Here is a 25,361-nt window from a genome sequence, read left to right as displayed (position 1 = left end):
TAAGTTGTCTAAGTCTAATTGCCTTCATTCATATTGTCTCAAAAAAAAAAAAAAAAAAAAAGAAAGAAAGAAAGAAAAAAGCTTCCATCCTTGGTGTGAAACCCATGGGGAAACAGCACTGTGAAAGCTACTATTTCAGGACTGTTTGCTGGACACAGTTTTGGCATATTCACACTCTAAATATGTGTGAAACAGATCTTGTATTCTCCACTCTTTGTTTAACAAACTCATTGCAAATCTTTACCGGACTCAGATAATTGATAAATGATTTTACTTTGAAAAATGCTGACAGGAAGTCTTATTTACAGCCTGCTGTGCCTCCCATGGACCAGAGCGAGCACACCAACAGGTCTGGAAACATTAGTGCTGAGAAACAGAGAGAGAGAGAGATGACTTGAATCTGATCTGCCACATGTAAATTGACAGGTAGGAAGTATTTATATGTTCTGCTGTTTAGGTGAAAAAGTTGTAAATGACTGTTATTTCATGATCTATGCCTAAATAATGTTACTTTCATTTAATGCCTGTGATTTCATCCTCATATGTCTTGAGTGGTTTAAAGAAACTAGGCATCAGTACAATTTGGAAAATTGTGCAGACAGAGATCAGGAGCTTCAGCTGATGTTCACATTAAACATCAGAAAAATACGAGGCAAACAAACATTCGCTCCAAAGTTTATGTGTGTGTGTGTGTGTGTTTTTGTTTTATGATACAGTCCCTCCAACAAAAATCAGCTCTGGTGTTTGACTTCTGGTAGATTATGAAGCACAGTCAAAATGTTAGTAAAGTGTAATTTAGCAGAATTACCCTTCATGTTGTTATTTTCATACACTGTAGTTGCATGTAGGGGTAAACAGGTGCTGAAGTGTACCACGTACAACCTTTGGTACAATTTACCACTGTTGCAATTTTGCAATTTTTTGTGTCAAAACTTAAGCTGTTATGATTTAACTTAATATTTGTGCTATTTTAAATGAGTAATTTGTATATCTATTATTTGCATCAACATATTTTTCTCTATAAATATCATAGAAATAAGGCAATAGTAATGATGCAGTTAATTTATATTGTCTCTAAAAAAGTCCCTATGACTGTGTGATGACAGTACAATTTACAAATATTCCACTGCCTGGACAAGTTATCCATATGAATTAGAGAAAAATGAAGATAACTATCTCATTCTGTTACTGGCATGAATGGCGGCCCAGACATCCAGTCTAGCCCTTTTGCTGCTTGTCATCCACTCTCTCTCTCCCCTGCCTTTCCTGTCCGTCTACTGTCATTAAAGGACTGTTTTTAAGTCCTGTGGGTGGTGATGGTTGCTTGCCTAAAGCTTCAGTTATTGTTGTCTTTACACTGCAAGAGGACTTCTTCGGGGCAGTCTGGATGCTACAGTGAGTTGCTGTCATAAGTGGCAAGACAGGACAGTCAGGCTGGGGCTAACTGGTTAGTATGCTAGCTTCAACAGCAAAAAAGAAGTGACAGAACAATGTACAAACCATTACACAACAACTACACTTTCACTTTTTCTGATGGTACAGCCACACTCAGTACAGTGACAAAAAATTCAGAAATTGCTGTGTATAAGTCAAAGGTGATGAGGGGGTATGAAGAGGTCATGACATTATTTCATGAAAGGTAGACTACTTGTTTTAAAACCAGTTTGCCTGAATGTAAAAGGACCATTTACTCTGCAGTGAATGATATTTATGCTGTACAGCTACAACAACTGATTTGAAATAGTACAAAAATACAAAATACCTGGTTCAGTTCACTAAGTCTATATTAAGTGAAATGAAACAGCAATGATCAGGCTACCAAAAACAAACCACAACCTTAAAAGAGACTTTATATCCTTTACGGGAATAAGAAGTAATTCAAATACGATCAGTGGAACCTTATCCCCTCCGATGAAAAATGGAATGTACTGCACCTAGATAATCCAGTTCAGCCAGTTGTGCTGCTCACTGATCAGCAGTGTATTTTTAATTTAATTTATTTTATGTCTGTCATAGTCCTGAATCTGGACAACTGGTATAATGAATATCACAGCCTCCACATAAGGTGTTGCTTTAGACTTATAGTATTGTTTTGTTTTCCTGTATGTATATTATTTGACCCCTACTGCTCAAGTGGGGATGATAATCAGAAACTCAACTGAATAATGATTGGAAAAAAAAAACCCAAACCAACCAACCAAACAAAAAACCAATCTGATGAAGAGCTGCATTTGGTGTGTCATGCCTCGCTCTGTTCCCTAGGTTGTATTTCTTGCCATTCAGTCATTTTCTCCTGTTTTGTTTTATTGCCATCATTGTTTTCCCCTTACCCAAGCATAGAATAGAACAGATAGACAGACATCTAGTGTTGATAACCAGTACTGTTACTTTGGTAAAAGTTACAGTACTTGTTTAAAACGGACTTGAGTTTTAGAGAGGAAAACACATTATATCAATTTTAGGAAGCTAAAAGGTATAGTTCCCCCTTTTGTTTAGCTCCAAATGTTTTTTTTCCCTTTTTGTGCTATTGTTTTCAATAATGGTATAATTTTGGATTGAAAAAAACTATCATTAGCTAGGAGCATCTCTAGTTGAATATTATCTACATGGCAACATGAACTTTGCTTAATCCTCACCTTTGAATTTTATACCTGGAAGTTATATGTTTGACTAAAGCATGGATGTGCTCATGTCACTTCTCTTATCTTTCAGGGATAATAAAGTGTGCGGCAATTAACCTGCCTGGATCCACAATGAGAGGAACTTATCTACACACTTAAACATTACATAACACTATAAAGAACTCATAGTGTAAAAGCATCTTAGTTGAGTTTCTCCTAAAAAATAATGATGCTACTGAAACGAGGCAGGCTGCTGCTGTTGCTGAAGCTAACTGTTGTACTGGGATCAGTATGGATGTTTAGCCTGCTCATTCGCCCGAAAACAGGCTGGGATCCTACCTACATCTTCAGGTATGGCTGGCTGGAGTATACAGATGCTGATGGTGGCCCAGAGAAAGTGTGCAACTGTTCAGCGATCCTGCAGGGAGAGAGGGAGGCATTGTTGCAGGCCAAATTACTGACCATCACTAAAGCCTTCCGCAAGAGTGTTCACATCCCTGATGAGTATTACATCAATGCAACCCAAGACTGCAGGTGTGTTGCTTTAAAACTATAGGTTGTAATAATTGTATAATCCTCCCATTATTTGAATGCACTGAATTCAAGAGAATTTTTTTTTGTGTTATTTGTTCAATTCTGTGTATTTACAGGATATTCAAGTTAAGCAGGAAATACCTGCTGTTCCCATTGAGCCAGGAAGAAGAGGACTTCCCTCTAGCTTACTCTATGGTTGTGCATCATAAGGTATGCAAATTCTAAAGCCTGAGTTTAAATGAACTTTTAAGTACAGACAGAGAGGATTTAACGTATTTATTTTTTCATATACTCTAGGTGCAGAACTTTGAGCGACTGTTGCGAGCCATCTACGCGCCTCAAAATATATATTGCATCCATGTGGACAAAAAAGCAGCAGCCTCTGTCTTATCTGCCATCAAGGCCATTACTTCCTGTTTCCCAAACGTCTTCATGGTCAGTAAGGCTGTGAGCGTGGTGTATTCTGCCTGGCCACGCGTCCAGGCTGACCTTAACTGTATGGCTGATCTCTATAATGCCAGCACAAAATGGAAATACTTCATCAACCTCTGTGGCCAGGATTTCCCACTGAAGACTAACTTGGAGATCGTAAGGGCATTACGTTCACTGAAAGGCGGGAACAGCTTAGAGTCTGAAAAGCTACCTGGAGAAAAGAGGTGGAGGGTGACAGTCGCTCACGAGATAGTTGATGGAAAAATCCAGGTACTTCTACTTTTGAGTTATGTATTCATTACTTGCCAAGTAACTGCACCATTTCAAAAACATTCTGTTCAGGTTGACCTTAATGATGACACCATAATATTAATTAATTCACTTTAATTCAACTTTTAATTCAACTGTCTCAGTTGACAGGAAAGGTGAAGCAGCCACCTCCCTTCAACCTGCCCATTCTGTCAGGAAACGCCTACATTGTAGTTAACAGAGGCTACATCCACAGCGTGTTGAAAGACAACCGAATACTGGCACTGATCGAGTGGGCCAAGGACACCTACAGTCCTGATGAATTTCTCTGGGCAACCATTCAGCGAATCCCTGGTGTTCCTGGCTCAACACGGCCCAGCCCCAAATATGACATTACAGACATTAATGCGATTGCACGGATGGTGAAGTGGCAGTGGCATGAGGGGTCACAGGGTTCACTGGAGGCGGCATACCCAGAGTGTCAAGGCAGCCATGTCAGGGCAATATGTGTATATGGTGCTGGTGACCTACAGTGGATGCTTGAGCAGCATCACCTCTTTGCCAATAAATTTGATACAGACACAGATCCCATAGCTGTTTACTGCTTAGAGAGGTATCTGAGAGAAAAGGCACTGGCTGAGTTACATTAGTTGTATTAGAGATTTCTCCTGGCACCTGAGAAGGAAAATATCTGTCTCAACAGAACTAAATTTCACTGTGATATAAAAACAGAGGTTAATAGAGAGTGTGGTACTTTTGATTATTACGCAATGTGCAATGTATGCATGGTTGCATGGTATATTTTCTAGAAAACACTGTTGAGAGGAGGAACACGTCTTTAATGAAGTAAAACATTTTACATATTCTACAACAAATGAATATCTTGCAAGCCACAAACAAATGTATATAAATATAATAAAAAGCAAATAAACAGAGAAACAGAGGCACACCCAAACCTGCACAGTAGGCACTCTTTATATTGTACCTGTCTAACCATCAGTGAAAACACAGTTTTTCCTCATCACTCCCCAACAATTTTCCCTCTCTTTCTTGCGCACGCACGCACACACGCACACACACACACACACACACACAAAACCCGCATAAACCAAAACTAAAATTACACTGGTACACAGTATTTGGGTGAGTAATAAGATCAGAGTAATCTGAACTGAAAGCATGCAACACATTACTGCAGCTACTGATAACTGCTGCTTTGCTACCTTTATGATATGATGTCTCAAGTATTTTCACAGTGATATACAACGTTAATAGAAGAGCCTACTCGTAGCCTTTTTAAGATTGCATGAAGTGTTGGTTGAGATGGTGACAGAATGTAAAAACCCTGTGACAGGAGCCAACACCATTGTAAACTACTCAAACAAACAGATCATTCTGTTTCATGCCATTACAAACTGCAGACTTGAATAGTATTAAGATTTTTTCACATGTGGATCATGTTTTTGTAAACCTTGACTATCTAAAATTAGAGTCTAAACAGAGTATTCCATAACATTATAGTCATTATACATTACTGACAGAGCTACAGCACAGTAACATCCCAACTGTCCAGGGAACACAAGTGTGTATTTGTGAGCAGATGGGCAGTAATACAACTTCTGTTTGCATGTATTTGGGAATGGCCTTGCTATGGCTTCAGAGAATCCACACTTAATATTACCATGTGTCACAAAAGGCACAGCTAGCAACTGACAGGGTAGATTAATACATGAATGTAACAAAGCCAGTTAGTAATTCCTCCAAAGTGAAAGAAAGAAATAATAGAAGAACACATTGTTCAAATTAAAGATGAGGTTGAAGAAAATAAAAGCTACTAAGAGGGGAACACAATCAAATGCTGTGTATCGTACAGTAGTACAGGATAAAGCATCTTCCCTTCAGCACAGTGACAGTCTCTGCACTGTGAATACAGTATTATGTTCAGCACCCTCAGATTAGTATTTCCCTCGCTGAACAAGCAACTGCCTGATGTTTTGTACCACAGCATCTTCCTTTCTAACCCATCGCTAGTGCTGTACACATCATGCTGCAGGCTTGCTTATATTCAGATGTGCTGTGGTAGAATACAGCATATTGCAGGGAGAAGATAGGCAGGAGCCAGGTGTCTTGCAATTGTCAAACAGCTGAGTTCCCCTTCTTGTCGGCTCTGAGTAAGAGAGAAGATGACAGAAAAAGATTTGTAGGACATCTTTGCCATTTAGGTATTAAGTGTGCACACATTTTTCAATTATGTTTCATTCCTCATTGATAAAAATGGATTAATCCGCTACAGCTTGGCACCACTGTTTGTAATACTGTAGGGTCCGCTAGGAAACTAGCCAAGGATTTACTTACTACGAAAGTCATTGTTAGTCAAATGACATGCTAGCATTAATTGTTTGGACAAAGTCTATGTGACGCAGGCAGGCTAGCATGGAGAGTCCAGTGAGGCTTAGCAATGAAAATTTATTGTTCCACTGCAGTGAAATTAACCTAGAAATATCTAAAGTTTCATCCTTTCAATGTCAACATAATTTAAAAGAGTAAACAAACAAAGTAAACATGACATGAGATGCCCCCATCTTTCTATGCCTTGGGTAATCAGTATGTTATCACTGATCCAGTCTCAGTGATTTGAGGCAGTCAGTTGACTAGATAATAAAAGCAACTCAGGTTATCCAGTGATTTGAGACAGATATACAGTTCACAGGGACTTAAAACATGGCACATTGACACAGGTATACCTTTATATCTGCAGTGTTAGCATGCTGTTTGATTACCTCGTTTAATGTGAGAACATTTTTTGTCAGTTCATTCACTATTGTGGATCTCAGAAGAGCAGCAATTATTCCCCTCTCTGTCTCTGTTAAATTCACTCGCTGACAGAGACCAACGGCGTACTACTTACTTAGCTGCTGTGTCCTGCAAATCGGTATCCAGTCTGGTTTAGCATTAGGTTGGAGGGTAGAGAGCAAAGGTTAGTGAGGTTGTCAAACAATTGGGGGGTGTGACCACATTGTCAGTACACATGCAGTTGCTGGGGATTAGTAGCCTGTTTCAACACTGCCACAGGAATTTGAATGAAAGGAGAGGAAAACAAGCATCAGTGCTCTAAAGTAGGAGTGTTCACAGTCAAAGGAGTGAGGCACAGGTGCACTACAATGCAGGGTGCAAAAATTTTCCAGCAATAAAAGAGTCAATTAAGTCAACATTTACCCATAAGCACTTAAAAAGTTAAACATTTTACAAGCACTGCGTGTGACTCAATACATGCCAGTGCACAAGACATTAAAACACAAAGGTATAAGGTCTCTTGGGTAATGGACAGGGTTTATGTTAGGATAAGACTGCTTTAATGTTTTCTTCCACACTCTATTTCTACTAAAGCACCAAAAAGTGTGTGTTTGTGTGTGTTTTAGAAATGGATAAATAGGAAGTAATCGTACATAAAACCCCATGTATCATTGTTTCTCTTCCACAGAAAACCAACAGTTGTTCTACTGTTTACACTTTCCTGATGAGCAACCAGGAGTTGTGTACATAACTGTCCTCTCCATAGGCAAAACAGTGTGACACTGTTAGAGCATTACAAAAAAACTCAAGGAGGACATCAAGGTGGACGGTTGTGTGGGCAAAATGTGTAACTTTGACATCAGAGTCTGCAGTTTGTGTTCCATCTTGTACCAGCAGTCAATGTTGTTTTCCTTTCACCATGAGGGTTAACCCTAACCCTCCTTAACCATAACCAACACGTTATAGTTTTCCTAAACTTGACAACTCCTGAAAACCACTGTGTAGGATTTTATTTATTTATTTATTTATTTATTAACTTTTGCACAATCTGGCTGTAGTGTCAATAAAGCGGTGTAGTATTTGTGGTTACTGGGCACTGCTCTTTGTAAAAAATGTTTCCAGTCTGTGGTGCTGGTTTTATAACCATTCATACTGACAGACATACTGGTGTATTCCAGAGTCTGTCCTACTATGCACTGCAAGTAAATTCCTCCACAGCAAACCATCAGAGCAGCCTAGCTTTGGGACTGACTATGTATATCTGTTAGTGCTAGTGCAGGCTACCTCAAGGTAAACACTGTAAGTTCATTTGATTTCTACTAAAATGCCACAGATGAGAGGTGAAATGAACCAATTTACAGGGAAAGCCACATCACAGCCCGAGAGAAGTAAGAAAATCAATATCTGTCTTGTTTTATGTTGGATAAGGAGACAGCCAAAGGTCAGTAAAAGGTTAGTCCCAGCATGAGAAAATTCACAGCAGCTTTGAAGGATCTTTCAGGGAGACTTTTACACAACCAACTGATCAATACAGGCAGGTTAGATGAGTTACCTCATGCATGCAAGTCTTTGTATACCCCTCTCCTCGTCATACCTTTGGGCAGAGTGAGAGATGTACTGTATGAGCATGCCTAATGTTTTCACTTGGAATTAAACTTGCACTGTTTGGTTCCTTTTTCCAAGGAGAAAGTCAGTATGTGTTTCTTGAGTAAGTCTGCTAAAACAAATGTGTTTGTCTCTATGGTGTGATAACAGCAGAAATTACAGTATTTGTCATTGACCATCGGTTTTAACACCTAGGAAAGGCAAGATAAAATATGCTGAGAATTTTTAGTCCAATAGTTGCAGGAAACAAAAGATTCCACTCTTTGTCAAAAACTGTACAGACTTGACAAACAAGTAACAACTCCTGCTGTAAACTGGGAAAACTGGAGCAGAGTTGAACAAAATTGTAGTGGAGGAGGGGAGGGAAGACATTCATTTGTTGACAAGGTTCATACTGTATGTCACTATACACAGACCATGATGGCAGGCTGTTACCTTTACTGAATAAAAAAAGGGAAAAGTTTCCTGACAGACTGTTAATAAGTGATACTGTAAGCAAACTGTTTACACACGGGGAAAAAAACACACTGCAGTTAGTGTTGTTTCCATCAAAAAGTGACGAACAGATTCATACAGCAAATACTGATAACTCACTTGACGATGCTGGGTGGAATGTGGACATACTCCATTGGGATGATTTCTCCGAGCTCCTTCAGACTATTCACATACTTGATCTTACTGCTGAACTTGGAGCTGTAGAAAACAGAAAACAAAAACTCAAATAAACTGATTCAACCATTACGATGGGGTAAGTCGACCCCTGGATTTCCAGTGTGTAATCAAACTGTGCTGGATTTTAAATGGTGTTGGTGTCAAGTGCTAATAGATCAAGTATGACCATTGATGGAGAGAGTGAAATGCTACGAGATACTATAGTTTAACGATGATTTCTATTTCTTTTCAATATGTACTGATAGCATGGATATGGTTGTTGGTATAAAAGAATTAAGAATAAATTGTGTGCATTTTCTGAAATTATGAGGACCTCTAATGTACATCTTGTGCTGTCTGAAATGTTGTCTGTGGTAGAGTGTGTCACCTAAATGTTATGTACAACAATTAGACCTTATGAAGGGTCTGGTTATTCCCAGCAAAGTCCTTATAAACCAGGACGGATGGACAATGATGAACATCTTAAGGTTTTTCTTCAGTCTGAGGGAAAAGAGGAGAGACAAAAGTGATGTAAAAAGATTAGTAAGACTGATAACCATAAATTATTAGTCATCAGCAGAGCTCAACATTTATCACAGTCTTTTGCTCTGCTGAAGCAGAAGAAAACAGAATGAGTAGTCTGGTGAAAGCATAACAAAAAACTGTGCTCTAATCATTTTACTGTGTCAATGACATTTCAACCACACTTGAGCTTTGTCCAAAATCACTCCCTTTTATATATGTACATGGTGCACTATATTTCCACCCTTTTATTTGAGAGTGAAATATCAGTCTTGATATAATGCCCTCAAACCCATAGTGGAACATAGTATTGGCCATACCATGTACACACTTGTCTGCAATCCCACAATGCAATGCGGCTCATTTTATAGATGCAACAATTACAGCTGATGATGAAGTGAAGAGTCAGAAATCTTAACTTAATGGTGTGTTTTAAGTAAACTACTGGATGAATGAGGAAGTGATTTCTCTCATGGTTTCTCAAGTGACACCATTACATAGTCGACTGTGTTAATCACAAAAAATTCATGAGTGTTAGAAAAAGAGATTCTTAACACAAAACAAGAACATTCATTTCCATATATATTTCTAACAACATGAGATAGATGTGTCAGGTTTCTCCCTATCAGTCTGGATGAGAGAGCTTTAATTTTGATAAGTTTCATAGGTACGCCCTCTACTGGCCTATATATGTACCTCCGTTGTTGAGTATTAGTGGGACTAACATAAAATAAAGTTATGACTTTACAGATAATAAGTTATTACTGAGCCTCCCTTTGAAAGAAAAGCAAATAATCAATATGACTCTTCTATGATGGTTAGGTTTCTGAAATACTAACCTGAACCATCACTGGGTTTATACATAACATTTAAGTCATCAAGTTGTGTAAAGTGAGACCTTATGTTTTCATTTTTCTTAAAGTATCAAAGACATGCCACGGTCATTTAGAGGTGTGATTTTAGCTTTAATTAGGTTTGAAAATCAATTTCAATTTAGACTTTCTGAAAACAGCATAAAATTATTTCATACTACTTGTGATCAAATTTGTGCCACCATGTAATCATACAACACCTGTGAGCTTAAATAAGATTCTTTTTCAGTGTTTATGTGGTGTGTATTTAACATTACAGTTACACAGTATTATGCATAAATTACATCTGATGTGCACATGTTTGTGTAAATATTACCTTCTGTCTATCATTTGGTAGCACTTTTTCATCCAACTAAAACCAGGCATCCTCCTGCGAGGTGTGGCACCATTCAGGTAAACAATCATGTAATCTTCTGCCACCATTAGCTCCAAGGTGCTTATTACATACCTACACACACAGACAACAGAAAAAACTGTGTTAGATTGGCAAATGCTTATACAGAAGGACTGTGACAAAAATTAAAATGCAATTTTCTTGTTAATTGAATGGAATCATGTACATAATTTTGGGTTGGTCCCCCTCACTTCAGTTAGGGAGATATTAATACTGCAGCATGTTGTGATATTTTATTACAAAGGAGTGCTTGCAACTTTGTGTCCAACAGTTTGGAGAAGAGCCTTTGCAGCACCGGTGTCATGATGCGGCAGCTGGGGCCGCATCGGGGAGGGTTCAGGGATTATTTTCTGTTTTGTGTTCTTTTCTCGTTTGCTGCAGGCTGGGAGGCGGAGCCGGAGGTTGAGTTCTCTGAGTAGCGACGACCAGGCACACAGCCTTCCACACCTGTCTCCACTTCCCCTCATCACTCTCCCTATTTAACCTGCCCTCTGTTTTCCCTTCCTCGCCAGTTCTTCATTGCAGTTCACCACTGATCATGCCATATGCTCCAGGCTGTACTAACTCCTCCTGCTGCTCCCCCGTTTCTCGTCCCTAGCGTATTTCCACACCGCTGTGCCTCCCTTGGGTCCCTGGCTGTTTCCTCGCCCTGTCTCTCTTGTGTGCTCTCCCAGTGCTCCAGGTCGCTCACGTGGTCTCTCCTGTGTCGTTCCTCCTGTTCCCCTGGTCCCTGCCTGGTCGTCCTGGCTCTCGAGCTCCAGCCCTTCCCCCCCGGCTTCCCTCGCCTGCCTTCTACCTGCGCTATTCCCCGGGCCCCGCTCTGGTCACGGACCCGGACCCTGCCAGACCCACCGCTCTTTTGGCGGCCTCTTTGTGTTCTTCCCCAGCCCTTTTGGCTCCTTGTTTTCTTTGGACAATAAACGCCCTGGTGAATCCGCATCTTTGAGTCCTCCCTTTTTCAGCGCCAAGGCGCTTCATAACAGAAGAACTGGCCACAGAATGGACTCAGCGGACAATCTCACCGGGGTGGACCTGAGAGACTTCATCCGCCAGCAGAGCGCTCGTCTCCGCCAGCATGAGCAGGCCCTCTCCCTGCTACAGGCTGAGAACCAACACCTCCACACGAAGCTCAACGAGCTGTCCGCTGCCGCGGCGGTTCCCTCGGCCGTGGCCACTGCTCCACACTCCCCTGAACCCCGCCTACCTCACCCCGAGGTCTACGACGGCACCCTGGGGAATTGTCGAGGCTTCCTGCTCCAGTGCCAAAACGTCTTCGCCCTCAAGCCGCTGTGTTATGACACCGAGCACAAAAAGATCAGCTATGTGGTCGGGCTGCTACAGGGACGCGCCCTCGCCTGGGCAGAGGCAGAGGGCTCCCAGAGACCCTGGAGCACTCGCTCCTTCAACGACTTCCTGACTCTGTTCCGAGCGGTGTTCGACTTGCCCGATCACGCTGGCAATGTTGCCCAGCGCCTCCTCGCCCTCTCTCAGGGGACCCGGTCGGTGGCAGACTACGCGGTGGAGTTCCGGATCCTGGCTGCGGAGACCAGGTGGGACGAACCCGCCCTTCGGGGCATCTTTATCCGGGGACTCGCGGCTCAAGGATGAGCTCGCCGCCCGGGACGAACCGCTGACGCTGGACGCTGTCGTATCCCTCGCGGTGCGCCTGGACAACCGCCTTCGGGAGAGGCGGAGGGAGAAGCACGCCACCTCCAGCAGCCGGCCGGCTCCACCGGCCCCCCCTCCTCGGCGTCTGCGGTCTTCCACGGCCCCTGGCGGGGAGCGTGGATCATCCCCCGACCCCTGTGAGCCCATGCAGCTGAGCAGGGCACGCCTCACCCTGGAGGAGAGAGAGTCACGGGTCAGGGAAGGTCTGTGTATTTACTGTGGTGCCTCTGGTCATTTCATGTCTGCCTGCCGGGTCCGGTTAGTGGTGAGCAATACTCTTAGCAAGAATAAATCCCGGTTGGTCCTGCCCCTCACTATTAATTTTGCCCAGTCTTCCTTATCTGTCTCTGCTCTTCTAGACTCCGGAGCTGATGGGAATTTTGTGGAGGCGGCCTGGTGCGCTAAGAATCGCATACCCCCCGAACCCCTGGAAGTTCCCCTAGTCGTCACCGCACTTGATGGTCACCGCCTCGCCCACGTCACCCATTGCACTCCCCCTCTAGAAGTTATAGTTTCTGGCAATCACCGCGGGGGGGTCGGGTCGGGTCGGGTCGGGTCGGGTGCTGGGCTGGAGTGGGCGCATGTGCCACGCTGTCTGTTTACAGTCGGCGCTGCCACCGGCACCTGGCGTGGCCGCTCCGGTTCCGGATTCCCCCGACCTCAGCTCTGTGTCCCCCCGAGTATCACGACCTCGCACCCGTCTTCTGCAAGCATCGCGCCACGTCACTCCCCCTCACCGGCCGTACGATTGCTCCATTGACCTCCTCCCGGGCGCGTCATTCCCCTCCAGCAAGCTGTACAGCTTGTCGCGGCCCGAGAGGGAGTCAATGGAGCAGTATATCCGAGAGTCTCTCGCCGCGGGTCTCATCCGGCCCTCTTCTTCCCCTCTGGGGACCGGGTTCTTCTTCGTGGGGAAGAAGGACGGCTCTCTTCGGCCATGCATAGACTATCGGGGTTTGAACCGCATCACCGTGTGTAATAAGTATCCGCTCCCCCTCCTGAATTCGGCCTTCGAGCTCGATATTTTACTAAACTAGACCTACGCAACGCATACCATCTGGTCCGAATTCGGGAGGGGGACGAGTGGAAAACGGGGTTTAATACCCCCCTCGGCCACTTCGAGTACCCCGTGATGCCCTTCGGCTTAACCAACGCGCCCGCGGTGTTCCAGCACCTGATTAATGACGTCCTCCGGGACTTCCTCAATCACTTCGTCTTCGTGTACCTTTCCCCCACCCTTGAAGCCCACCAGGTCCATGTCCGCTCTGTCCTCCAGCGACTCCTGGAGAATCAGCTGTTTGTAAAAGCTGAGAAGTGCCTCTTCCACTCCACCACCGTCAGCTTCCTGGGGTTCTGTGTGGGGCCAGGACAAATCCTGGTCGACCCCGAGAAGGTTAAGGCGGTGGTGGCGTGGCCCCGCCCCTCCACCCGGCGCAAGCTCCAACAGTTCCTGGGCTTCGCTAACTTTTACCGGAGGTTTATCCGGAACTATAGCCAGCTCGCCTCCCCGCTCACCCAGCTCACCTCTCCTGCTAAGCCCTTTCAGTGGACTCCCCCGGCCGAGGCGGCGTTCGTTAAACTAAAAACTTTATTTTCCACCGCCCCTATCCTGACCCAACCTGATCCCTCTAGACAGTTTATAGTAGAGGTAGACGCCACAGACTCCGGGGTGGGGGCCGTCCTGTCCCAGCGAGCCGAGGAGGACGGCAAACTCCATCCCTGCGCCGACTGTCCCCGGTGGAGCGGAACTATGATGTGGGGAACAGAGAGCTCCTGGCGGTGAAGCTGGCACTGGAGGAGTGGCGACACTGGCTGGAGGGGGCGGAACAGCCATTCGTAGTGTGGACAGACCACAAAAATCTCTCCTACATCCAGTCCGCCAAGCGGCTCAACTCCCGCCAGGGACGCTGGCAGCTGTTTTTCACCCGTTTTAACTTCACATTGACTTTCAGACCAGGAACCCGCAACGCTAAGCCTGATGCGCTGTCCCGCCAGCACTCTCCCGACGAAGATACGCCCTCTCCAGCCACCATCGTGTCGCCCTTCCGGGTGCTCGGGGCCGTTACCTGGGAACTCCAGAGCCAAATCCAGGAGGGACTCCGCACGGACCCTGACCCAGGTAACGGTCCCCCTAACCGTGCTTTTGTTCCCCAGGGAGCCCGTTCCGCCGTCCTCCAGTGGGCTCACTCCTCCCGCTGGTCCTGCCACCCCGGACTCTCCCGGACCCTGCATCTCCTCCGGCGGTTCTTCTGGTGGCCCACTATTGAAGAGGATGCTCAGCGTTTCGTGGCAGCTTGCTCGGTCTGTGTCCGGGGAAAGGCCTCACACCGCCCACCTGCTGGACTCCTGCGCCCCCTGCCCGTGCCCTCCAGACCCTGGTCTCACATAGCCTTGGACTTTATTTCTGGTTTGACCCGCTCCCATGGTAACACCATCATCCTCACCATTATCGATCGCATCTGTTCATTTTGTGCCTCTCCCCAAGCTCCCCTCAGCCTCCGAGACAGCCCAACTCCTCGTCACCCACGTGTTTCGTCTCCATGGTATCCCCTTGGACATTGTCTCCGACCGCGGACCCCAGTTCACCTCCCGGGTCTGGAGGGCCTTCCGCCGGGCACTGGGAGCCACAGTGAGCCTTTCCTCGGGCTACCATCCCCAGACCAACGGGCAGACCGAGCGGGCTAACCAACACCTCGAGTCCACGCTCAGGAGTGTCTGTGCAGCGGATCCCTCCTCCTGGTCGGAGCAGCTTCCCCGGGTTGAATATGCCCACAACACCCACACCTCTGCTGCCACCGGCCTCTCCCCCTTCGAAGCCTCACTAGGTTACCTGCCCCCACTGTTCCCGGCCCAGGAGGAGGAGATAGCGGTCCCGTCCGTTCACCATCACCTCCGCCGCTGTCGCCGCACCTGGCGTCGGACTCGCCAGGCGCTCCTCCGGACCACCGAACAGAACTGTCGGACTGCTGATCGCCACCGGACCCTGGCTCGCCAGTACCAGGTTGGACAGTCAGTGTGGTTGTCCACCAGGAACCTTCCCCTGCAGGCCACCTCCAGGAAACTAACTCCCCGGTACATCGGCCCTTTCCGCATCCTGGAGGTGGTCAATCCGGTGGCCCTCAAGCTGGACCTTCCCCCCTCCATGAAGGTCCACCCCGTCTTCCATGTGTCCCAGCTCAAGCCCCACCTCGGCGACCCACTGCAACCTCCGGCCCCCGCTCCGCCCCCTCCGCAGATCATCGACGGAGCGCCGGCATATACTATCAACCGCCTCCTTGATGTCCGGCGGAGGGGACGGGGCTTCCAGTACCTGGTGGACTGGGAGGGGTATGGGCCGGAGGAGCGCAGCTGGGTTCCCACCGCTGATATCCTGGATCCGGACAAGCCCGCACCACGCGTGTTGCCCAGCTGACATTAGCGACTGCCGAGAGGCAGTCGTTAAGGGGGGGGGGGGGGTCACGGACCCAGACCCTGCCAGACCCACCGCTCTTTTGGCGGCCTCTTTGTGTTCTTCCCCAGCCCTTTTGGCTCCTTGTTTTCTGTGGACAATAAACGCCCTGGTGAATCCGCATCTTTGAGTCCTCCCTTTTTCAGCGCCAAGGCGCTTCATAACAACCGGTAATGCAACATAAGCAGCAACGGTGACTGTGATCAAGGCCTTGCTGTCAACATCAGTGGCAGACCTCATTTAGTGCTCTGGCCAAATGAAAGCAGAGATTACTGTAGTAAGGTTCCAACTCTTGTGGAAAGCTTTCCTAGAAGAGTGAAATCTATTAATGTAGCAAATCAATGCCCATGGTTTTGGAATGAGATGGTCAACAATTACATATGGGTGTGATGTTTGGGTGCCCAGATACTTTTTCTGCATGTTAATGGGCCATGTAGTGAAACTTTACTCACAGAAAAAGGTTTTCCATCACATAATTATAATTGTCACAGTCGCTGTCCGGTAGGAAACATGCTGCAAACACAATGATGGCATTCTGCTCAGCGTAATAACCTGAGAACATAAAACATAAAGTGGAATAAAACACTGGACCTTTTATTGTAGTAGTTTCTAACATTTAGCTGGAATTGACTCCCTGTAAGTTCAGTTATTCAAATGCATATTGAGATGAGAACAGTCCTGATCACACCTCTGTAAACCACTTTTGCCCCTTTCACTGTGTAGTTACTGCTATTGTTGATACAGTATGTACAATTGATGGCATTCAGATTCCTGTGCTAATTCAATTTTCCAAGCAGAATCACAATTTATATGGGAAAATGTGGAGCCTGGCAGCCATGGTTCAGTGAGTAACATTCATAAGCAAAAAACAATTTAGCATTTTTCAATCAAGAGGGAGGGCATCGGCATAGATTAAATGATCAAAAGCTATGACACAAACAGTGCAGGGGGAATTGGTGGACATAGAATTTTAGCATTTGTTTAGTGTTTGTGTTCGCATACCTCCATGAGAAATGACTCTTTTGTATGGCTCAATGGACTTCATATCAATGCGATGCTCCTGCTCTCCAATCACCACGCTCCTCCACAGTCTGCTATCCCTGCTCTCTCCAGCTGATCTGTGTCCTGCCACGGCATCGCTTGAAGTTGCTCCTGCACCCAGATCAGACTCTTCCGAGTCCTCTGTTTGTGATGTCAGTGACAGGAACATTTTTCGAGACAAATTGGCAACAAACAAAGTGAATACTAACATTTTGATGTCATTTCTATTTTATGGATAAAATATAGGGCTACTGACAAATCCTGAGCAAAATCAAATTTGAAGGACAGATGCTGCCACATCTACATACTATAGAAGAACAGTATCTGTTCTTTTTTGTTTATAAAGCATATTTGTACAATACAGTATATACTATCACGTGAGCGTGTTTATTTGTCATCTCCTGTGTGATACATCTATATTGTATCTTCAGGTGTTTGTCTCACCGTGCCTGTTGAACTCAAGTGAGTCAGCCTCATCAGGTGTGTCCAGCTCATCAATGTTGACATCCAGGTCATCCCCAGTATCCAAGGCCTCGTCCTCTGTGTCCAGAGCATCTTCAGAGAGAAGAGACCCCTCACTGCGGTCCAGTGATACGTTCATTGGTGGAGCTGTCAACTTTCTCCTTTGATTAGAGCTGCCTGATATATCCGCCGAGGACGGTGGGTCTGGTCAGAGAGAGACAGAGAGAGATTTTTTTTCTTAGTTATTTAGTTCTGGTGGGGAAAGGTTGCAGATCCACTATAATTTCCCCTCATGTTACTATATTTTGAGATGTTTTGCTGCAGATTTCATGTCTTTAAAAATGTTAGGGAGCCCCGTGACTAATCCAGAAAAGTCTGGAAAGAATAATGATGACAGAAAATCGTTAATTCAAAAGTTGACAGTTCTATTAACATGTGAGCACCACACATGAATTTATAGCGACAGAAACTTTATAAGACAGAACTTGAGGCATTAGAGAGTTTCATGGAATGACATGCTAATTATTTCCTTTAGACTGCTAAAATATGTCTTGAATACCTTCAAAACAGTTTCCTAAAAGTCCACAAAACATTACATATTGGTATTCATCTTAAAACATTATTGATAAGTCTATAACTCTAGCCTTTTACCTATAAGGTGCAACATAAATCACCAGCACTAAATACCCAAAGATTTAAATAACTGGAACAATGTAAGCTTATTTTATCTTGCTGTTTGTTTACCTTCTCTGTTATCCATCTCTTCAGCAGCTTCCTCACTCGAGGCCATCTTCATCATCATCCCTGCTGCACTGTCCCTCTGTTGGGAGTGTCTGCTCAGAGGCACAGAAAGACAATAATGAGCCAAAACATAAATTATCATTGCTATCACTACTGCCACCAAAGGCACAGCTATGCATAGTACTGGGCCAAACAAGCCAATCATCTACGGAGAACGAGAATCTAACTTTTCCCATGACATTGAATGAGGAAGAGTTTAAAATCTGGTCATTTGACTCTGGACTTGAAAGATTACAGAAGTGACAAAGCAGACTCACTGCTTCATTCCCAGGCTGCACGTGTGGGCTGAGGAAACAATACTGAGCAGTGTTGCTACCTCCCCCCAACCAAAGCCCCTCTAACAGACTCTGATTAGCATAAGGCCTGCTAACAATAGAGAGAGGCTGTACAGAGAAACCAGTACACATGTTTATAGACATAAAGAATCATACATACACACAAAAAAAAATCTCTATCTCAGGGCACGTACCTTTCCCTCAGTCCGGCTTCTCCCGGCATGAGTGACTGAACCACTTTTTCCACAATCAAGTCACATGACCACTTTATTATGGAAAGGTCTAGTGTGTATGTGCGCAAACACACACATACACGCACACACACAGTAAAAGACAGGGGAGGGCTGTGCATCCCAAAGAGGGGGTAGGTCATCAGAATTACAAAGTGGGGAAAAACAAGTACCATGATGCAACTGCTAACGAGGAACAATTGGACTGCAACACACAAATTTGCTCAGTGTACACACACTGAATACTGATTCCAGAACATAACTTTTGATTTGGCCCTTTGATTGTGAAAAAATAATATCTTGGGTGAGACATAATGTGAAAATAAAATATTATTCTGATATTCTGACTTTGAGACCATAGTACAGGCTCTTGTTAGAACTTCTGGGACCAACAAATGCCCATGTCTTTCAAACTCCATGCCTACAAACTGGAATGGAATATTTTTGCAAAGAATGAGGATCGTGGACTTTGTCCCATATCTGTTCCACTGGAAGCTACGTAGGATTTTTTAATGGATAATATGGACAGGAGATTGATTGAATGATTATGGCAAGAAAACATTATTAAATGTACATATGGGCATGTGAGTATTAACATTATATTATCCTATAATATGTTGCAGTGATGAATTAAGAAACTTTCTATTTCTTCATTTAGTCTTATGTCAATCCCTGGCTGTTTTGATACAAAGAAAAAAATTGTTGAAGGATTGATGACAGTTTTAATCTGTGCTGCCTCTTTGTGGTAAAAGACAGTAGTGCAGCTCTTAGCCTTTGGAAAACCTATGCTGTTCCACTGCTTATCTCTCTGTCTTTCACACTTTTGTAATGGACAGAAACCCCTTATGATCATGTTTCAGGTTTTTAGAAAGGTCATTGAAATAAAATCTTCACATAACAAAATCATCTTGCCAAGGCTAGCTTGCAAAGGGGCCTTTAGCTGATACTAGTGGTAAAACTTAGTGCTACACAGTGTTGAACCTGTTGAACCTACTTAAAAGCAAAACTGAGTTTGTATGAGTGAACACTCACCTTGACAGGAGAAAGTGAACATATCCCTCTGGCACATACCGTGCATGATCTTCCCTCTCAGGGTGGCTATCTGATTGGTAGAGTGGCTGTCCGTCAAACTGGTAATGAGCATGGTCTGTCTCATACTGACACTGGCCATCGGCTTGATACTGAGAATACTGAAGGTCAGAAGCACACATGGAGTTGGATTCATCTCCATACTGCCTTTCAGTTACGTACTGACACTTGGAACCCGGATCCTCCAAGCTGTACTCAGCATTAACTCCAGCTTCATAATAGCTCTCAGCCTGCTCAGACCGGTACTGTACAGCTGTGGCGTCAGTTGTAAACTCAGCATAGACATCTGTGGTGTTTTGCTGGCTGTTGGATTTGGTATCCACGCAGGCTGAGTGCGTGCTCTGGTTTTCAGTTCTTTGGTCAATGTGGTGGTAGTTGTAGCCATACTGGGTGTGACCCTGAGCTACATTCTGACTTCCTGTCCACTGATACACAGCATTCTCACTGGTTGGCTGGGTTGACAGCTGTGATGTCACATCCTGGTGTCTTCTTCCAGGAGAGCAGGTGATCAGTGCAGAGAGAGAGAGAGAGAGAGAGAAATTAATAAAGCATTATAAATACAAATGGAGTACAGTAAGTCTTATCTATCTGCACCTGTTTTGTTTTTTTTGGTGAGTGTGCACAAGGAAACACATGAATGCAAATGAACATGCAGGTGATATACATTTCTGCCATTATTCTACCTATCTAAGAAACACAGCAATGCCACAGCAAAGGACAGCAAACATGGATGTAAACAACGCAGGTTTCAAAAGTAAAAATGAAAATGATTTCTGAGAAAGGAAATGTATTCAACATGTTTGTTATGTTTTTAGCATCAAAACAAAGTGTTTTGGTGAATAATACAAACTGTAAACAGATAGATCATTTGTTAACAAGAAAACTCCACAGGGCATTTCTAATAATGCTTGAATCCAGAGAAAACAGATTGAAATAAGCTACTGCTTTCTAACTCAATAGTATAACTCTGCAATAAGAAAGAGTAGTGGACAGCTTGCTTCACTTACAGTATACTCAAAAACAATTACACAAAAGCTAATGACACAGACATAACTACATTACATACTCTTTGCTAATGTAAAGTTGAAGCTACATGGACAAACTTTTATTCTCTGATGCACTGGCTATTACCTATGCAGACACTCACACACAGGCTTGCCTGCACACACTCACACCCACACCTTTTAAGAGAGCTAGGGGAGCTGTTTCCATTAGCTGTGGTGGGGCTCCAGCTGTAATGAGGCAGGTAATGCATATTTAATGAGGCGTAAACAGATTTATAAACACACACACAGAGCTGCAGATGAAAGCTTGCTGCTGAACATATGAAATACACCCATATACACATGCACAGTTTGTTTCTTACTCACAAACACACACACACACACACACACACACACACACACACACAATACAGACACATAATCTACTCTTCTCACGCTACTAATATTAATTCTTACACCCTCTCTGTCAGTCACCCATCCAACACACAAAAACACACACACACAAAAACCTAATTTCCTCAAGAGAGCCTTCTAGCTTGATTTCAACAGTCTGTTCAGCGATGCTAATAATCCTCTGACGTACAAACTTTATTGAGAAAGCTGTAGAGACTCAAAAACCCGGCAGAGAACTAAGGGAGAGTGAGCAGAGGGGTCTTTCATGTGTGCATGTAGGTGTGTGTGTGAGACAGGCACAAGAGTGCACAGGTATGTTCATTTCACTAACTCTTTCTGTGAAAAGGAAGAAATCTCAGTGATCTCAATCTCAAACCAAAATTAACTGTATGCAGACCTTTTAAGATAAGCACATGATCTAATAACCTTCATATTGTTTCATTTTTATGAAAAGATAATTAATTTATGTGTTATTAGTTTCTATGTATTTGTTCTGACTTGTAAATGTGACAGAAATAAAATACCACGGAGCTTAAGATAAAGAATAAGATTCAACGTGTGTCGCTTACCTTAAAACAAGTGAATAGCTATCTTGAGAAGTTACATGGCTCCCAGGCTGTTGGTCAGTTGACCAGTTATCATGATCAACAGTCCTTAAAGGTTGTCCATCATAGTAATCCACTGTATCCTGTGGAAACCTGTTGTGTGATTGTAAATCTGTTTGTTGAATTGATGAACCTCCACTCAGCTCCTCAGTGAAACTTAGCAGATCAGAAGATCTTAACTGTTGTCTTTCCTCCCTCTCACGCTGTACTTCTGAAGTCCATTTTCCATCCAGGGTAATATGCTCTGTATCAGTTTCCTCCTCCTGCTCTTCCTCATCATTCTCCTCTTCCATTAAATCTCCAGAAAATGGTAATCCAAGTCCTCTGTCAGTAGAAATGCCTGATTCACTTAACGGGGTGCCAGTCAAAGAGCTGGTGTGGGAGACTGAACTGTTGGTAAGTACAGGGGATTGTGTATCAGATGTGGTTTGAGGTGTGTCCTGTCTCACTAACTGACTGCCCCAGACTTGAAATTCGCCTAGAGAAGCAGGAGGTAGTGGAGGTGCAGAGGGTGACTGCCCGCCCTCATCTGAATCTTCCATTGAGATCTGTGAATGGACATAAACTTCCTCTCTGGTTTTTAAGAAGTGATCTGATGGATATCTTAATGATGGAGACACACTTCTGGCCACAATGGTTGATTTATCGTCATAATTTCCTTCTTCTACCTGTGTTTGACTGTAATCTGTTGATCTTGAATCTGTCTGATGAAAAGCTTCTGAGGTATTTTTTGATTGGCTGGGGCTCATTTCTTGCACCATGTGATGCTCAGTGGCATTATCCAGATTTGCCTGATTTTGCTCTGTATCTCTTTGGTTTTCCCTACTTTGTTCTGCGTTCTCCCGGTGCTCTCTACGTGCAGCTTGGGCCTGGGTTTGCAGTACTGTGGCAGCATAGAAAAGCGTGCTAAATGTCTCCATGGACTTTCTTGTTCCTTTTGATTGCCTATCACCCCGTTTAGGCCTATCACGCCACTCTGTCTCTGCCTCTTTTACTGTGCCAGACACAACAATGTATTCCATTTCTAGGCCTGAAGATGAATCTCCATCAGAATTGGACTTGAGTTCGTCTCGACTGAGTTCGTCTCGACTACCTGGGTGAAGGCTGTCAGGGCTATATTTCAGTGTGTCTCTTTCTCCCCCAGAGCTGGAGCTCAGCGATATAGTTTCTATTATTTTGACCTCCACATTTCCATTGCTCTCTTTGTCAGGTTCCCCTTGGCTTTCAGTGACAGTCCCATCTTCTTTGCGGTCCATTTTGATTGGCAGATTGTGTGGTAATGAAGCTGATTCTGAGCTCTCCCAGTTCACATGACTTGGGGATAGTGATTGGTCAGTCTGGATTTGAGTCTCAGCAGTTTCTTCTGGACTTACATGATAAATGGAAGAAATTTTCTGAATGACAGAGGAACTGTCCACCATTAGAAATGGGGAATAATCACTGGGTTGCTCTATTGAGTCAGCCTCCTCTGATCCCGCTCTGCTTTTGTTGTCGTACTTACTCTCAATTGAACTTCCCCCACTCCTGGTAATGTGACCCAACTCACTCGTTCCCTCAAATAGGAACACTTGGGTGGCAGACTGTTCTTTATCTGAAATGACTGCTGTGGGATCTGCCGCCTGGTATTGATCGTACCTCTCATCTATCTGAAAAGGTTTGGTCACAGCTATAAAAGGGCTAGATTGCCCCTCTAGCTGTATCATGTCTACTATGGGGCTAGCATAGGTCTCAGGGGAGGATGTCAGGCTCCACACACCAGCTCCTACATTGTCATATTCTGAGGTGGAGGTGACCATGCCAGGGACAGGTAAGTCCCACATGTTAGTGCTTTGGGATGGGGAAAACTCATCTGAATGTTCAGATGCCAAGTTCTGTTGGCTCTGAACAGTCTGTATGTCCTCATCCCCTGTTTCTTCACCCTGTGTTCTACCTTCTGCAGCCTCTATGACTATTTTGACATTGTGTTCATTACCTCTCCACCCCACTTCTTCCGGCGTGTGACTAGTTACTTTACTCATACCACCCTCCTCCTCTATAGTTTTTACATCTTCTGACTCTTTGCTTGCACGTGTCTCTGGAGAATCATTGGTATCCAGTGATCCTGTGTGACTGAGGTCCTTTCCATTTTCAGGTCCTTCGGGGCTTGTGATGGTGGAGGAGCTGTCTTCCTGTATGGTGGTGTTCCACATCTGCATTCCACCATCAGAGAATCCTTGTGGACTTTGCACAGATGTGCCACCCACAACATTCAGGTTCACCCCAGAGAAAGACCCTGAGTTTTCAGACAAGTTGTCAGGGGTTGTGAGAGGTGACAGACTGTCATCCCGGATTGTCATATTCCACATATCTAGTGATTCAGGGTAAGACGTGGTGGTACCACTATCAGATTTGAGAAACCCCTTTTGAGCAGAGTATGTCCAGAAGTCTAGGAGCTCCATCTGTCTGTCTTTTTTTCCTTGGACCCCTTCATCTTCTTCCTTAGATGTGTCTGGCGTTAAAGTGTTTAGGACTTCTTTCTTTTGTGACAAAGTAAGTATTTTTTCTTTAGTTCCAATGATACCAGCTTTGCATTTTCCAGTTACTTCCTCCTCTGGTGGGGTCAACTGCAGATCAGCAAAAGTAACAGGGTTCCACTGATCCTTCAGCACAGAATCTGGGTTCCAGTTTTCGTACGATTCAGTTTGCTCAGTGACCAGACTAAGCTGAGGTTCAAGGGTCTTTGCCCTCTGCTGGGCATACTCTGACTTTAAGATCTCCTCCTTGCTTTCGCTTTCTGTCATTATGCTGACTGACTCTTTACCTCCAACTTCCTCTCCAATATTCTGCAGGCTTTCAGATTCCCTGGTCCTATTCCAGGCATTACTCTCACTTGACGACAATGCTCCTTGTGTATCAAAACAAAGTTCATCCCAGGTTTCTGACAAGGAAGATGACACACTGTCCTTGTGCTGCAAGCCATTGATCCTTTCAGCTACATCCTCTGGGAAGAATCTGACCCCGCAGCTGCTGGGTGGGCGGCTACCTACAAGGCTGTTGACTGGGGTTGGAGGAACCACAGTGTCATTCCCATGGATTTGACCATGGTGGTCAATTGAAGAATTTCTACTTTCAAGCCCGTCCAGTGAATTGGGAGCAGAGAAATCCAGCAAGCTCAACTCTTCAAGATCAGATAAGTTAGAGCTCCCTGCTCTTCTTTCTTCCTCATCTCCTTTTACTTCAGAACTTGCCAGTTCCCCTCCTGCTGGCAAAGAGTGGTCACTGCTATGTAGTGGGTCAAAACTAAACAGGTCAAAGTTGTCACTTCTATTTCTGCTAGAGCGGTGCTTCCTCCTCTCAGGTGGGACAGGAGGGGAAAGAGATAACAATCCCAGGGGAGAGGGATTTCTCAGGAAGAGTCCTCCTGGCCCTGCTGCTGAACCTCCTCCTGTTATAACCTCACCGACTGGACTGTCATCACTAAGGAACACTGAACTCTCCTTGGAGGAGCGGCTGCTGCGGATGGTGGTCATACCACTGTCAGGGCTCACTAGCTCCCCACCGGCAATGACTCCTACACCTCCCGTGTCCTCTTCACCATCTGCCATCACCCTATTTACAGAGATAAAGAAACGCTGTCACTGAATTTTGTGAGTGCCTAAAAGTGTGAATAAATAATATTCAATTTCAAATTTC

The 25,361-nt window shown here is 44.5% G+C and overlaps 2 protein-coding genes across 11 annotated transcripts in view; one reads left to right on the top strand and one right to left on the bottom strand.

Annotated features, from left to right (window-relative positions):
• Nucleotides 1–62: 62 nt before the first annotated feature.
• On the top strand, nucleotides 63–5,964 carry LOC108878093 (glucosaminyl (N-acetyl) transferase 1). 2 transcript variants are annotated; one of them, XM_051075050.1, is made up of 6 exons: nucleotides 63–426; nucleotides 1,365–1,447; nucleotides 2,713–3,155; nucleotides 3,272–3,365; nucleotides 3,453–3,857; nucleotides 4,001–5,964. In XM_051075050.1, the coding sequence occupies exons 3-6, from the start codon at nucleotides 2,848–2,850 to the stop codon at nucleotides 4,484–4,486; spliced, it is 1,293 nt and encodes a 430-aa protein (XP_050931007.1). In that variant the 5' UTR covers nucleotides 63–426; nucleotides 1,365–1,447; nucleotides 2,713–2,847; the 3' UTR covers nucleotides 4,487–5,964. The 2 variants fall into 2 exon arrangements, with proteins under 2 accessions (XP_050931007.1, XP_018523934.1); XM_018668418.2 differs by lacking the exon at nucleotides 1,365–1,447.
• Nucleotides 4,655–25,361, bottom strand: part of LOC108878091 (prune homolog 2 with BCH domain) — a 61,369-nt gene continuing 40,662 nt past the window's right edge. For 5 of the 9 annotated variants that reach the window (XM_018668403.2, XM_018668409.2, XM_018668412.1 and 2 more), the window contains 12 exons: nucleotides 21,654–25,277; nucleotides 19,631–20,176; nucleotides 18,037–18,125; nucleotides 17,275–17,496; nucleotides 16,792–16,971; nucleotides 16,242–16,341; nucleotides 10,596–10,727; nucleotides 9,300–9,386; nucleotides 8,829–8,927; nucleotides 8,182–8,223; nucleotides 6,745–6,777; nucleotides 4,655–6,003 (listed from right to left, as the gene is read on the bottom strand). In XM_018668403.2, the coding sequence (XP_018523919.1) occupies nucleotides 5,973–6,003; nucleotides 6,745–6,777; nucleotides 8,182–8,223; nucleotides 8,829–8,927; nucleotides 9,300–9,386; nucleotides 10,596–10,727; nucleotides 16,242–16,341; nucleotides 16,792–16,971; nucleotides 17,275–17,496; nucleotides 18,037–18,125; nucleotides 19,631–20,176; nucleotides 21,654–25,277 (5,185 nt within the window). In that variant the 3' untranslated portion in view covers nucleotides 4,655–5,972. The remainder of the gene's footprint in view (nucleotides 6,004–6,744; nucleotides 6,778–8,181; nucleotides 8,224–8,828; nucleotides 8,928–9,299; nucleotides 9,387–10,595; nucleotides 10,728–16,241; nucleotides 16,342–16,791; nucleotides 16,972–17,274; nucleotides 17,497–18,036; nucleotides 18,126–19,630; nucleotides 20,177–21,653; nucleotides 25,278–25,361) is intronic. The other 4 variants (XM_018668405.2, XM_018668406.2, XM_018668407.2 and 1 more) reach the window with 4 other exon arrangements.

This window comes from Lates calcarifer, linkage group LG13 (genome assembly GCF_001640805.2).
Source record: "Lates calcarifer isolate ASB-BC8 linkage group LG13, TLL_Latcal_v3, whole genome shotgun sequence".
In the NCBI taxonomy this organism is placed as follows: Eukaryota; Metazoa; Chordata; class Actinopteri; family Centropomidae; genus Lates; species Lates calcarifer.
The sequence above is the reverse complement of the archived record's forward strand: the minus strand, read 5'-3'. Positions and strand labels throughout refer to the sequence as shown.